Genomic DNA, 10,799 nt, shown 5'->3' with positions numbered 1-10,799 from the left:
AGACACCAAATGTTGCTGTGAGGGTTTTGTCAGCTCCCATGAACACAGGCTCTTCGTGAATGAGCTCCGCTCCTCCCCGTTTAGCCTCCAACAGCTTGACAATTGTGATGCCAATCAAGTTAATGACCCTGTGATTGTTTGGAATTTGCATTAGCTTGTGTTGGACACTATCAATCTGTTACAGTATGCACTGATGCTGGCTCTGGGGACGGGGTTAAAAAAAAAAAAAAAAAAAAAAATCACACTGCACAGTTTGACAAAGTACACACAAGGATCCTCGGCTATTCGTAATGTCCAAGCCCCCCCCCCCCCCCCCCCCCCAACACACACATCTTCTCTATCGTTTCTCCTCGCCTGACTCTGTTTGCATTGTTTTACCCTTTTGCTTGGTCTTCAGGTAATAGGAAATGGCACTGACCCCTCCTGATCCCCCCGATTACCTTCGTGAAGCGTGAATGTGGTATAGAATCACACATCAGGAGACGAGTTGTAATTATTTCTGCGATGCCATCAGCATGGATCAATCACTCAGGGAGGCTGCTAGTGGAATGCCGCTCGCAGCCATGGATGGAGCCAGCAGCGACCCTCTTTGACTGACAGCTTTGGTAATTAAGTGATTGTATAGACCTCTCCGACTGTTATAACAACCTTGTCAGGGCCAGTCTGCATTTGGAACATACTCAAATCAATGTGTTCTCCAATCCCTGAGCATTTTTTGATCATGTACCTCCATCACAAGGAGGAAAACTTAAAAAAAAAAAAAAAAAAAAAAGAGCAGAAAAAAAATCTAAGTGTCATTGCTTTTTCTTCAATATTTGTCATGGCAAACAGCCTGGCAGCAGCTTTGTTTGACTCATTTAAAGAAATACACTTAGACAGAACGCAGGTTTTCAGAATATTTTATTAGAATCAGAAGTATTCAAGCCCAGTGCATTCACCTTTGATAAATAAAAGTAGGTTTTACTCAAGTTGTACCCCCCCCCCCTTTTTTTTTTTTTATTATGTTTTGAATTGCACGCCATAGAATAATACTAACCTACACTTGAAATTGAACTTGAATGTCACATGTTTCATTACAGCACAGGCTCATGAGCAGAAAATGACGTTTAGAGGTTGAGATAATATACAGTGTGTCCATTCTGAAAGGGAGCATTGTAAATGTCAGATCGCTCTCATGTTGCAACCTTTAATTCCAAAGCTCCTGGGATGTAATTTTGCATTCAAAATTTGATTCCCATCACATCATCTTAGCCTTTTCCATCACGCTGAAATGAAAAATGCTGTTCGTTGGCCAGAGGAGAAGCACGTCGTCCTGCATGTTCCCTCTGAGCCTTAATATAGTTGTAAAAGTCTAAAAACACTCACAATTCAAAACAATCACCCTGCAAAACCAGACTATCATACTCATGTTTTATTAATAACTCATTCACATGCTATGGTAAACGATGTGTGCTCGGTCCATCATTTATGTTAAAATAGGACAGTATGGTCAAGATAAATCAATATTTAACAGGTCTATTCATTCGTAAGAAAGTAATTAAAACTTTATAGGTTGAGTTCTTAATTTCTCAACAATAAATATTTAACAGATGCATTTTTATGTTTATACAGGCATTAAAAACTACTGAAGTTAACTAAAAGTGAAATATTAAGAATTAAATTTACAAGTAAATGAAAGCTCTTCTCACTGATTTGTTTTCTATCAGCCTCCACAACTTCACATCTTCACTACATTCTTTTTATTACAGGAAAAATCACACACTAAATCTGCAAGGAAAATGTAAACCGTTTTCCCACTACATGCACCAGTCACAGTTTAGGTAATTAAAATAGAAATAAAAGCTGCATTTCTTCACACTATCCACGCTACATATGTATACCCCAGCTCACAGACCCTAGATGTATTCTAAGCCAAAAGCTTGACCAACATTTTTACAGTTTTACAGGAAATAAATATATCAATCTAACTCCTAAATGTGCTTCTGTTTTTAGAGCTGAAAATCTTCAAATTTGCCAAACACCGTGAACGCTCGCATTAAATTTCTTTCCCAACACATGTTCCGAGACCAGAGAACATCCACAAAGTTCCCACAGATCAAGAACGCGCTGCTCATTGTGAGAGATGATGCTTCAGAGTAATATACATGTTTCAGTTCAGTCCCAACTTTGCTGTCAATTAGCATAAAAGATGGCTGAAGCTGCTCCTGCTCCTGTTTTCACAATTCTCATGTAAACCATACATTTTCTCTTGGCTTGCTGTGACCTCCGGGGAATGTCAGCAGCACAAAAAACACTAATTGTGTTATATTTGCTTGATACTTACACATAAGACCTCGATGTGCCCAGGTGTTAAAATTGTCTTGAAGTCAGGGAGCTTCATTTACACTTTTTTTTTTTTTTTTTTTCCTTTACTTGAAATAAAACATCATTGCAACACGGTGCTCTGCAGTAACACTGTTCTAGGATTGTAAAGGATTTGGTTATTGGGAGTGAGCAGAATCCTGCAGGCATGATGGGAGTTTGATATGAGCAAAAAACATTTAGATTATTCACATTTATAACACGCATTGATTTTCCTTAACGCTTTTTTTCTGTCTTTATTGACATTTTTCATTAGTATCTGACAACCAAATCATACATACCATTGGATAGTTTGTCCTTTTGCAGCTTTTAATCAATATAATTCCCCAACCATCTGTCAAGGACGATGATGGGACGGTCAGTCAGACTTCAGACCACACCCTGCACATGCCACAGCTCTGGACGCATCCATTCCATAACATTATCAAACTAATACTCACTATAATTTACCATCATGAATTATTATTATTTTTTTTTTTTACAAAGTATTTAATTGATCTATTTTTTAAAGGTTTATAATCAAGCCTGTGTGAGTATTTGCAACTAATTACGAATTTTGTTTCAGAATCATGCAGTCTTTAACAAATTTAAATTTTCTCAATAATATTTTTTAATGTGAAATATTCTTGACCTCAACTTTATTTACACTAAGTTGCATTTTAGTCACTGGTTGCATAAATGTAACAGGTGCATGATTTTTTTTTAGAAGTGGAAAATATAAAAATGCTATTTTTATTTCTTTCCTTATTTTTTTTTTTAGTGGAGAAAGGTGTTACTTTAATGCATTTTATCTGGTGCAAAAAATCTCAGCCTTTAACATTTTTCATATAACTTCTAACCCATGAAATGACCTCTCATCTATTTTAGTAGGATGAGTGAAACTAAAGAAACACATCTGCACTTTGCACTTTGCAACTCAGTGTTAATTTTAACTGATGACATTTTTTTTTCTTTCTGTTCTTTTTTTTTTTTTTTTTTTTTGTAACTAAACCTCCTGTGTGTCTGGTCCAGCATCCTCCCTGCGGTGATTGACAGCCTAAATGCGGGGTGTCTCTTTGTAAACGCTGCAACTGTGCAACCTAAAGGTCGCCAGCGGTGAAGTGACAGCTTACACGCAAAGCCGCCAAAGAATCAATATGGTGCCAGCCACTATTACACTGTCCCATCATCGACCATCAGCTGAGGCCAATAAGACGATATCCTAACTGGTAGCATTCAATTTGCTCCTGCGGCGCCTTAAACCTAATAAAGCGATTGATTGTTCCTGTTTCAGTTGATGAACAGCCCCGTGCGCCTTTGGACGCATTGACTGACATGTTTAAGCATCACTTTGATCCGATCGGAGCGATTTGTAGGGAGTAAGGCTTGGAAAAGGCCCGGATTTAATGCATGGATGTAGACTATAGAAAGAGTCCTGTATCTCTGGACCATATTCTTCATTTGGGGCTGATGACTCTTTTAAGCCCAAATGAATTTAATGTCAGCTTTTGTGTTTGGGTCTGGTTTTACGCAGCTCGTTCAGGGGCAGCACAGGCCCAGTTTGCTCATGAACTTCCCTCCTGCAGACTGTGGCCTCACTCTGTCGCCGCCTGCTGCTCAGTCTGTGCCTGCATCCACACAGATCCACAGACAGGAACACACAAACTCAACCCATGGACACTTGCAGACTAAGAAACGCTTCCATTTCTATGCAACTCCTCCAACTTCTAAACACAACCAAATAAAAAACACTAATTCTATGTGTTTTTTTTTTTTTTGCAAATAAATAAATAAAAATCAGTTACCATTCAATTTTTAATTTAACAGACTATAATTGGAATAAACATAATATCTTCATTAATAAAACTATAAATCAGGCTTAATAAAGAGCATTACACAGTGAAAGATCCTGCACATGAATAATTCAAATAAAGCTGCTAATATGCATCTAATAACCCACAGCATCTGATTTATTATAATAATAATAATAAAAAAAAAATTATGTTCTGGTGCAAGCGTGCACCAATGGAGAAAATTACATATATGGCCAATTTCAATAAAAACAAGCATTTATTTAGCAGAAATGTAAGTGGTTATTTTAGCAAAACTGAAATAGTTTTCTAATAAAATTATTGCAGTGCGTTTGCAAAGACCAAGCAAATTTAGACTCAAGAAATATGCAAGTAAAATATATACTGTAATTCAGAAAATATTTAGTTAAATTAAATAAAATGTATTAAATTATAAACAAACCTACAAATCCGGATTTCACGACGGAAGAAAATCTTCATGGGTTTTACAAGAATAACCATCACCAGGACCTGCCAGTAGAGAAAAGAAAACAGCAAAAAGTATAATAATGATAATAATTTTTTTTTTTTTTTTTTAAAGAGAGAAATGATCACCTTAATCTCGCTCGATGGAGATTCTCCTAAAAAGTCAGGGTGGAAAGAGTGCGGAGAGGCTATAATCCACGTGAAAGCAATGACACGTCCGCCTGGAAAGAAAAAAAAACAGAAGTGGAGACGCGCATCCATTCACCTATGTATGAGAAGTGGCATTTCCCATGAACACACATCATCCTCTGAGTCTGCACTCCACTGCAGCCTCCGACACTCTGTCAGATGGAACGCACTGCACATTTTTTTCCTCCGATATCCTTCAAAACCCACGTCGGGGGGAAAAAAGTGCTGAATTTCGACTACCTTTGAACGCTCATTAGCACCTCATAATTACTTTACTAATTAGGATGACACGGTTATTAACAAGATGCGCTGTCATGACAGTCACCACCACTCCTCCCCTGTTCCTAAATATGTCGACCTTGCGGCTCGAAGAATATATCCATAAAGACAGGTGTCACCGCGACCGCATGGAAACGATAAGGACCTGATTTTTTTTTTTTTTTTTTAACTATTTCTTAAAATTATTTTCCTCTATTTTAGCTGCAAAAAACACAACAACAACTCCTTTTTAAAGTGTAGAAGTTTAACACAGAAGCACTGATGCGCAATCCTGCAAGTTAATAAACTGTGCGTAAAAGCGACCTGGATAGAAAGTAAATGTTTGTGTTTAGCCTACCATTGTGCTGGAACTCCTGCACATCCGCTCCTGTCAGTTAACAAATTATTTACAGTTAAAACGGTTCTTTTTTTCTATTTTTTTTTTTTTAATTCCCTCACTTTTTTTTAGAACACTTTTTATGGCTGCTATTTCGTTAAAAAAGCGTTTCTGCGTGGCCTTAAAACCCATGCTCTTTTCCTCTTTTTTTTCTTTTCTTTTTTTAAAGAGCCATACTAGAATTAAATTCAATTCAATGGTTGGCTTGAGTTGTCTAGATAAAGAAACAACTCCCTGATTGGTGAAGAGCTGGAGCCGGTCATGCTGTTAGCCAATGGGAGCAGAGGAAGGAGGAGGAGGTGGAGGAGGGGGGGCGCGCGCAGAAAAGGCGTCGAGTGTTTATTATAAAGGAGAAAATATTAATTCCCCCTCGCCGTGGGCCGTGACGTCAGTATAGGAAGTCATTGTAGAGCAACACTGGAGCGATTAGCAGCAAAAAGGGGGAGCCTGATGTCGAGGAGTCAGCCCTATGTATATCTCTCTATACGCCTCAACTTTTAACACAAAGTTCAATATCCAAACACTAAAAGGGACGAGGACTACGCAGACTACCCACACTTGCTTTTCCGCATTTCCACTGAATGTAACATCTTGGACCATATAGGCAATCTGAGCCGCTTGTAAACGTGGATTTTGTTCTCTCTTGGGTTTATTTTACAACTGCTTTCCCTTTTTTTTTTTTTTTTTTTTTTTTTTTTTTTTTAATTTCTGGTAAATCAAAGTTAATTTTCCTGTTGCTTTTTTTTTTGCTGACTTTCTTGTGATATATGCATCGGATGAGAAGAAGCATCTCACTGTTGTTATGAAGACTTCATCACTCCTTTCTTAATATGGAAGGATCCAGCGGGTCGAGTTTTGGGATAGACACTATTTTATCCAGCGCGTCTAACTCTGGTAACCCCGTGCTAATGAACGGAGATTTTCGGCTCGGCGACAGCAGGACAGCGGATTTCAGGAGCCAGGCAACCCCGTCACCATGCTCGGAGATAGACACTGTGGGAACGGCCCCCTCATCCCCCATCTCGGTCACCATGGAGCACGGCGCCGATGCGCATCTGGTCCAGGACAGCCTTCAGCATCACCACCACCACAGCCACAGCCAGGCGCAGAGCTTACCGCTGTCGCCCCAGCAGCAGCAGCCGCTCGCCGGGGCCGGCTGCGCCCCGAGGACTGCCACCTCCTCCTTTTTAATCAAAGACATTTTAGGCGACAGTAAACCGCTGGCAGCCTGCGCACCTTACAGCACCAGTGTATCCTCACCCCATCACACCCCCAAACCAGAAAGTGCCATGGCTCCGGACGGGTTCAGGCCCAAGTTGGAACAAGATGAAAACAGAGGCAAGTTGGACAAAAGGGATGACATCCAAAGCGAAATGAAATGCAACGGTAAGCCCACGAAAAGTAGTGTTTACTTTATTATTCAGGCCATTTAGACTATTTAGATAAAGGGAGTTCAGTGCGTTTTAATTCAAGCCATTAAACACACCACTAATAATAATAATAATAATAATAACAACAGCAATAATAATAATAATTATTATAATGATAATAATTATAATAATAATGTCTTGTAGGTCTTGTTTCCTTTATTAGTACAATAGGTGTGAAAACAGATGTAAGCCTGGTGATTTTCCCCGTGCGTGGGCCTCCCTAGTGGGTCAATTAGAGAGATTATTGTTCTTCCTAGAGGGGGGATCACCGTGCACAGAAAAACAGCTACAAATAGAGATGGATTGACATATTGATTTCTCGTTTTTTGAAGGAAAAGAACAAAAAAAAAAAGAATAGAAAAACTCGAGGTGACAAACACGTTTTATTGCACTTGTCTTTTTTTTTTTTTTTTGCGCCACACGTGTCTTAAGTAGAGCAGAAGTATTTGGACAAGCTGAGCTGGTGGTTGTTATTGGTTTAGTTTTATTAAATAAAATAAAATGAGGATAGTATTTATTTGTAGTCATTCTGACATGTTGTCTGCAGGGCCTGGTGTTTTTTAGTCTAATTCTCTCTCTGTTCAGGGACTAAAGAAGAAGGTGACCGGGAAATCTCCAGTAGCAGAGACAGTCCACCGGTGCGCTCGAAAAAACCTCGCAAAGCACGGACAGCCTTTACCGACCACCAGCTCAACCAGCTGGAGAGGAGCTTTGAGCGACAAAAATACCTCAGCGTGCAGGACCGCATGGACCTGGCGGCGGCTCTAAACCTGACGGACACGCAAGTCAAGACCTGGTACCAAAACAGACGGTACGTGAACGCAGCATCAGTACAGGAGCAGACACAACAAACACAGGCAGGGAGCGTCAACACAATAAAAAGAATAACACAATAATAGTAACACACACATCCACTGCTTTAAAATGAACCACAACAACAGAATATTATTTAAATGACACCACCGGTATGTAAATAACATCCTGTGCAGCTTCTAATTTCTACTTTCTGCATATGCATCACATTTTAATTAATATTCTGATTATTCCCATTATTATTGCATTTTTAAAATTCTTTCCTTCACATGTTGTAAAGGCCATTTTTTCATAAACCAATTTCATGAATGAAAGAAAAACCTTTATTCTGATGGTTACAATTGGATTACCTGGTGATTTTCGTTATCGTTTTAGAATTATTTATATGCGTTTGGAGTTCGTACAATTCAGTATTTTATTATGTTGAATTTATAACTTATGATGTGCTGGATTTTTTGGGGGAAACTGTGTAATATTGATATTTTGGTAAAGACTTTTCCTTTTGAATAACTTTTAGTGTGCAATTATTCAGACTAATTTAATTGTATGGATGTGTCATATTTTGTATTATGTGATGACATTTTTGTGCACATGTTTGTGCAAACAGGTTATCCGTGATGATTTGTATTTTATCTTTACTTTGAATTACTCCAAATAAATAAGTGGATCCGGCTTTTTTTTTTTTTTTTTTTAATAGTAGAGTGTGTCCAGGCCTGGGTGTTGTTGTGTTTAGTTTAGTTTAGTTTAGTGTGCAGGTATGAGGACACCAGGCTCAGATCTGTTGGACTGTATCCTCATGTAGACCTCAGACAGGGTCTTGATAGTTCCTTTTTGCCCCATTAAACCTCCGCCTTATATTGGTGGCTGCAGTAATTAGGCCTGTGCATACTAATTAAAGAGGCGTTTGGGGAACAGGAGAGAGAGCGGACTAAATAATTCATCTGTTGTATTTTGATCTGATTTCCAGGACGAAGTGGAAGAGGCAAACGGCGGTCGGATTAGAGCTCCTGGCTGAAGCAGGAAACTACTCGGCCTTACAGAGAATGTTCCCGTCGCCCTATTTCTACCACCCCAGTCTGCTGGGCACCGTGGACAGCACGACGGCAGCCGCGGCGGCCGCAGCCATGTACAGCAGTATGTACCGGACTCCTTCCACGCCGCATCCCAGCCTCCAGAGACCTCTGGTCCCCAGGGTGCTCATTCATGGCCTCGGGCCAGGGGGGCAACCGGCACTAAACCCCCTATCTAACCCCATGCCCGGCACACCGCACCCGCGATAAAAGAAAGAAAAAAACTAACAAAAACTAAATAAACCCGAGTTAAAGACGGTGGCCAGAACCCTGGTCCAACACATGATGTTGGTTACTCCATCGGAACCACGTCGCAGGACTTTTCCCCCAGAAAAACGCCACATTTAAAGACATTTTACAGAAGTAAAGGAGGTATTTAATACGGGCCCAAATAGCCTGAAGTCAGACGGAAAGACTCTCTGTCCGGGCCGAGACGGACCACAAGGACTACTCATGTCTGATTGTTTGTTTGTTTGTCTTTTGTACAAATACACTTACATTAGCAAATAAACTTATAAAGTTTATTAGATGGAGAAGAACGGAATGAATAAAGAAGTAATGATACTAATTCAATTGCAGATGCTTCTATTGAAACTTGAAAATTCATTTTGACGCAAACTTTCATGCAAGAAGAAAGAAATTAAAAACAAAAAAACTGCCAAAATAACAAAAATATTAACGGGATTATATGTCGAGTTATGGATTAAAAGCATTTTATAGACTGTGTAGCATTTAAATGTTACACTATTAAATTACATTCAGTGGATTTGACCAAACTATGACACATTTTATTAAAAAATATGTGTGATCTCGTTTAACCTTTTTTCAGTTTGACATAAATGGATCATCGTAAATAATTAGTTTATGGAGCATATGGTCTTTGAAGGGTAATAGATTTCATTTGGTTCCTACCCATCGGTTGGAGGTGTGTGTTTACGCATCATTCTGTGTGTTTACGGGTACATTTGACTAGTTGTGCATATCGTCTACATATGGATGCGCAGCAGCTGATCGGTGTGGGATGAGTGGATTGATGAGTGGGGTATAGTGGGAATGTGGCCTTGGCTTAGCAGCTGTTCCCTGGGACCACAGCAGACAATAAGCCTGAATTTCTCAGCGTGAGCGGTCAGGCGCTCAGGAAAAGTAGCCTGCAAGAAAAAAAAAAAAAACCCAGAAAGTGCGGATTATCTGCTCAATCTCAATACCCGGCAGTGAACTTGTTTCAGCAAGTTTTGAGGGAAAATAATATCTAGTGACCTCAAAATACATAATTCTGTTTTTCAGTGAGATTGTTTTGCTTTGCCTTGACACATTTTTTGCATCTTTTCATAATTTTGAATTATCACTGTAAATGTAGTTTTAACGATTTATTTCATTTGTGCGTGTGATGCGCGTTCACCCTCTGTTTGTTTGTGGATCTCAGCCGATTTTCTGAGTGTTTTTTTTTTTTTTTTTTTAACTGCGGCAGCTAGTTGAGAGCTAAACTAAACAAATAGCGCGGGACTTGAATTAAATGTTATCAAAATACTTTGATTTGATTTAGCCCCTATAAAAGCGCGCACCCTGGAGACTATGACGAGGAGGCGCTTCGTGTGAATTAACGCCTCGGGGCCCGTTTGTTTGGGTTTCTTTTCTCTGAACCCATTGCTTATTACAGTGAAACAAATTGACCTTTGCTGCTCTGTTTAAAAAAAAAAAAAAAAAAAAGAGGGATGCATGCGAACACCCAGCAGTTGCACGCGTTATATTTAGCATTGATATTCTGCGGGATTATGTGCGCCTTTTTTTCCCCTGATGTTTTCACTCCCGTCAATTTGGAGAAAATCACCACCTATCGCTACTGCATTTTAATGGAAGATTTTGATTTTTTTTTTTTTTTTATTTATTTTTTTATAAAAGCTGCGGTCGTGTAGCTCCACACTGAAACCCACCAGACGCACCAATCCATATGACAGCAGTTAGTGTCAGTCCACCAGTGGAAGCAGTAAACAGGTTTAAGCCGAGCTGTTTAATACTTGGAATTCGT

The 10,799-nt window shown here is 39.3% G+C and overlaps 1 protein-coding gene and 1 long non-coding RNA gene across 2 annotated transcripts; one reads left to right on the top strand and one right to left on the bottom strand.

Moving 5' to 3' along the window:
* Window positions 1-883: 883 nt before the first annotated feature.
* On the bottom strand, window positions 884-5,633 carry LOC115418718 (uncharacterized). Its single transcript, XR_003935345.1, has 2 exons — window positions 5,422-5,633; window positions 884-4,837 (listed from the first exon to the last, which is right to left on the bottom strand). It is a non-coding gene; the product is annotated as an uncharacterized LOC115418718 (long non-coding RNA).
* Window positions 5,634-5,847: 214 nt separating this feature from the next.
* Window positions 5,848-9,341, top strand: barhl2 (BarH-like homeobox 2). Its single transcript, XM_030133132.1, has 3 exons — window positions 5,848-6,846; window positions 7,476-7,701; window positions 8,671-9,341. Exons 1-3 carry the CDS (start codon window positions 6,291-6,293, stop codon window positions 8,981-8,983), a joined length of 1,095 nt encoding a protein of 364 aa, XP_029988992.1. The 5' UTR covers window positions 5,848-6,290; the 3' UTR covers window positions 8,984-9,341.
* Window positions 9,342-10,799: the final 1,458 nt, after the last annotated feature.

This window comes from Sphaeramia orbicularis, chromosome 4, assembly GCF_902148855.1.
Source record: "Sphaeramia orbicularis chromosome 4, fSphaOr1.1, whole genome shotgun sequence".
In the NCBI taxonomy this organism is placed as follows: Eukaryota; Metazoa; Chordata; class Actinopteri; order Kurtiformes; family Apogonidae; genus Sphaeramia; species Sphaeramia orbicularis.
This window is presented reverse-complemented; position numbering and strand designations above follow the sequence as displayed.

What these genes read in the sequence shown, in the direction of transcription:
- barhl2 (XM_030133132.1), top strand. Translation starts at nt 6,291, where the DNA reads ATGGAAGGATCCAGCGGGTCGAGTTTTGGGATAGACACTATTTTATCC. An exon ending in AAGCGAAATGAAATGCAACG is followed by an intron (nt 6,847 to 7,475) that starts GTAAGCCCACGA and finishes CTCTCTGTTCAG; the next exon opens with GGACTAAAGAAGAAGGTGAC. An exon ending in ACCTGGTACCAAAACAGACG is followed by an intron (nt 7,702 to 8,670) that starts GTACGTGAACGC and finishes TCTGATTTCCAG; the next exon opens with GACGAAGTGGAAGAGGCAAA.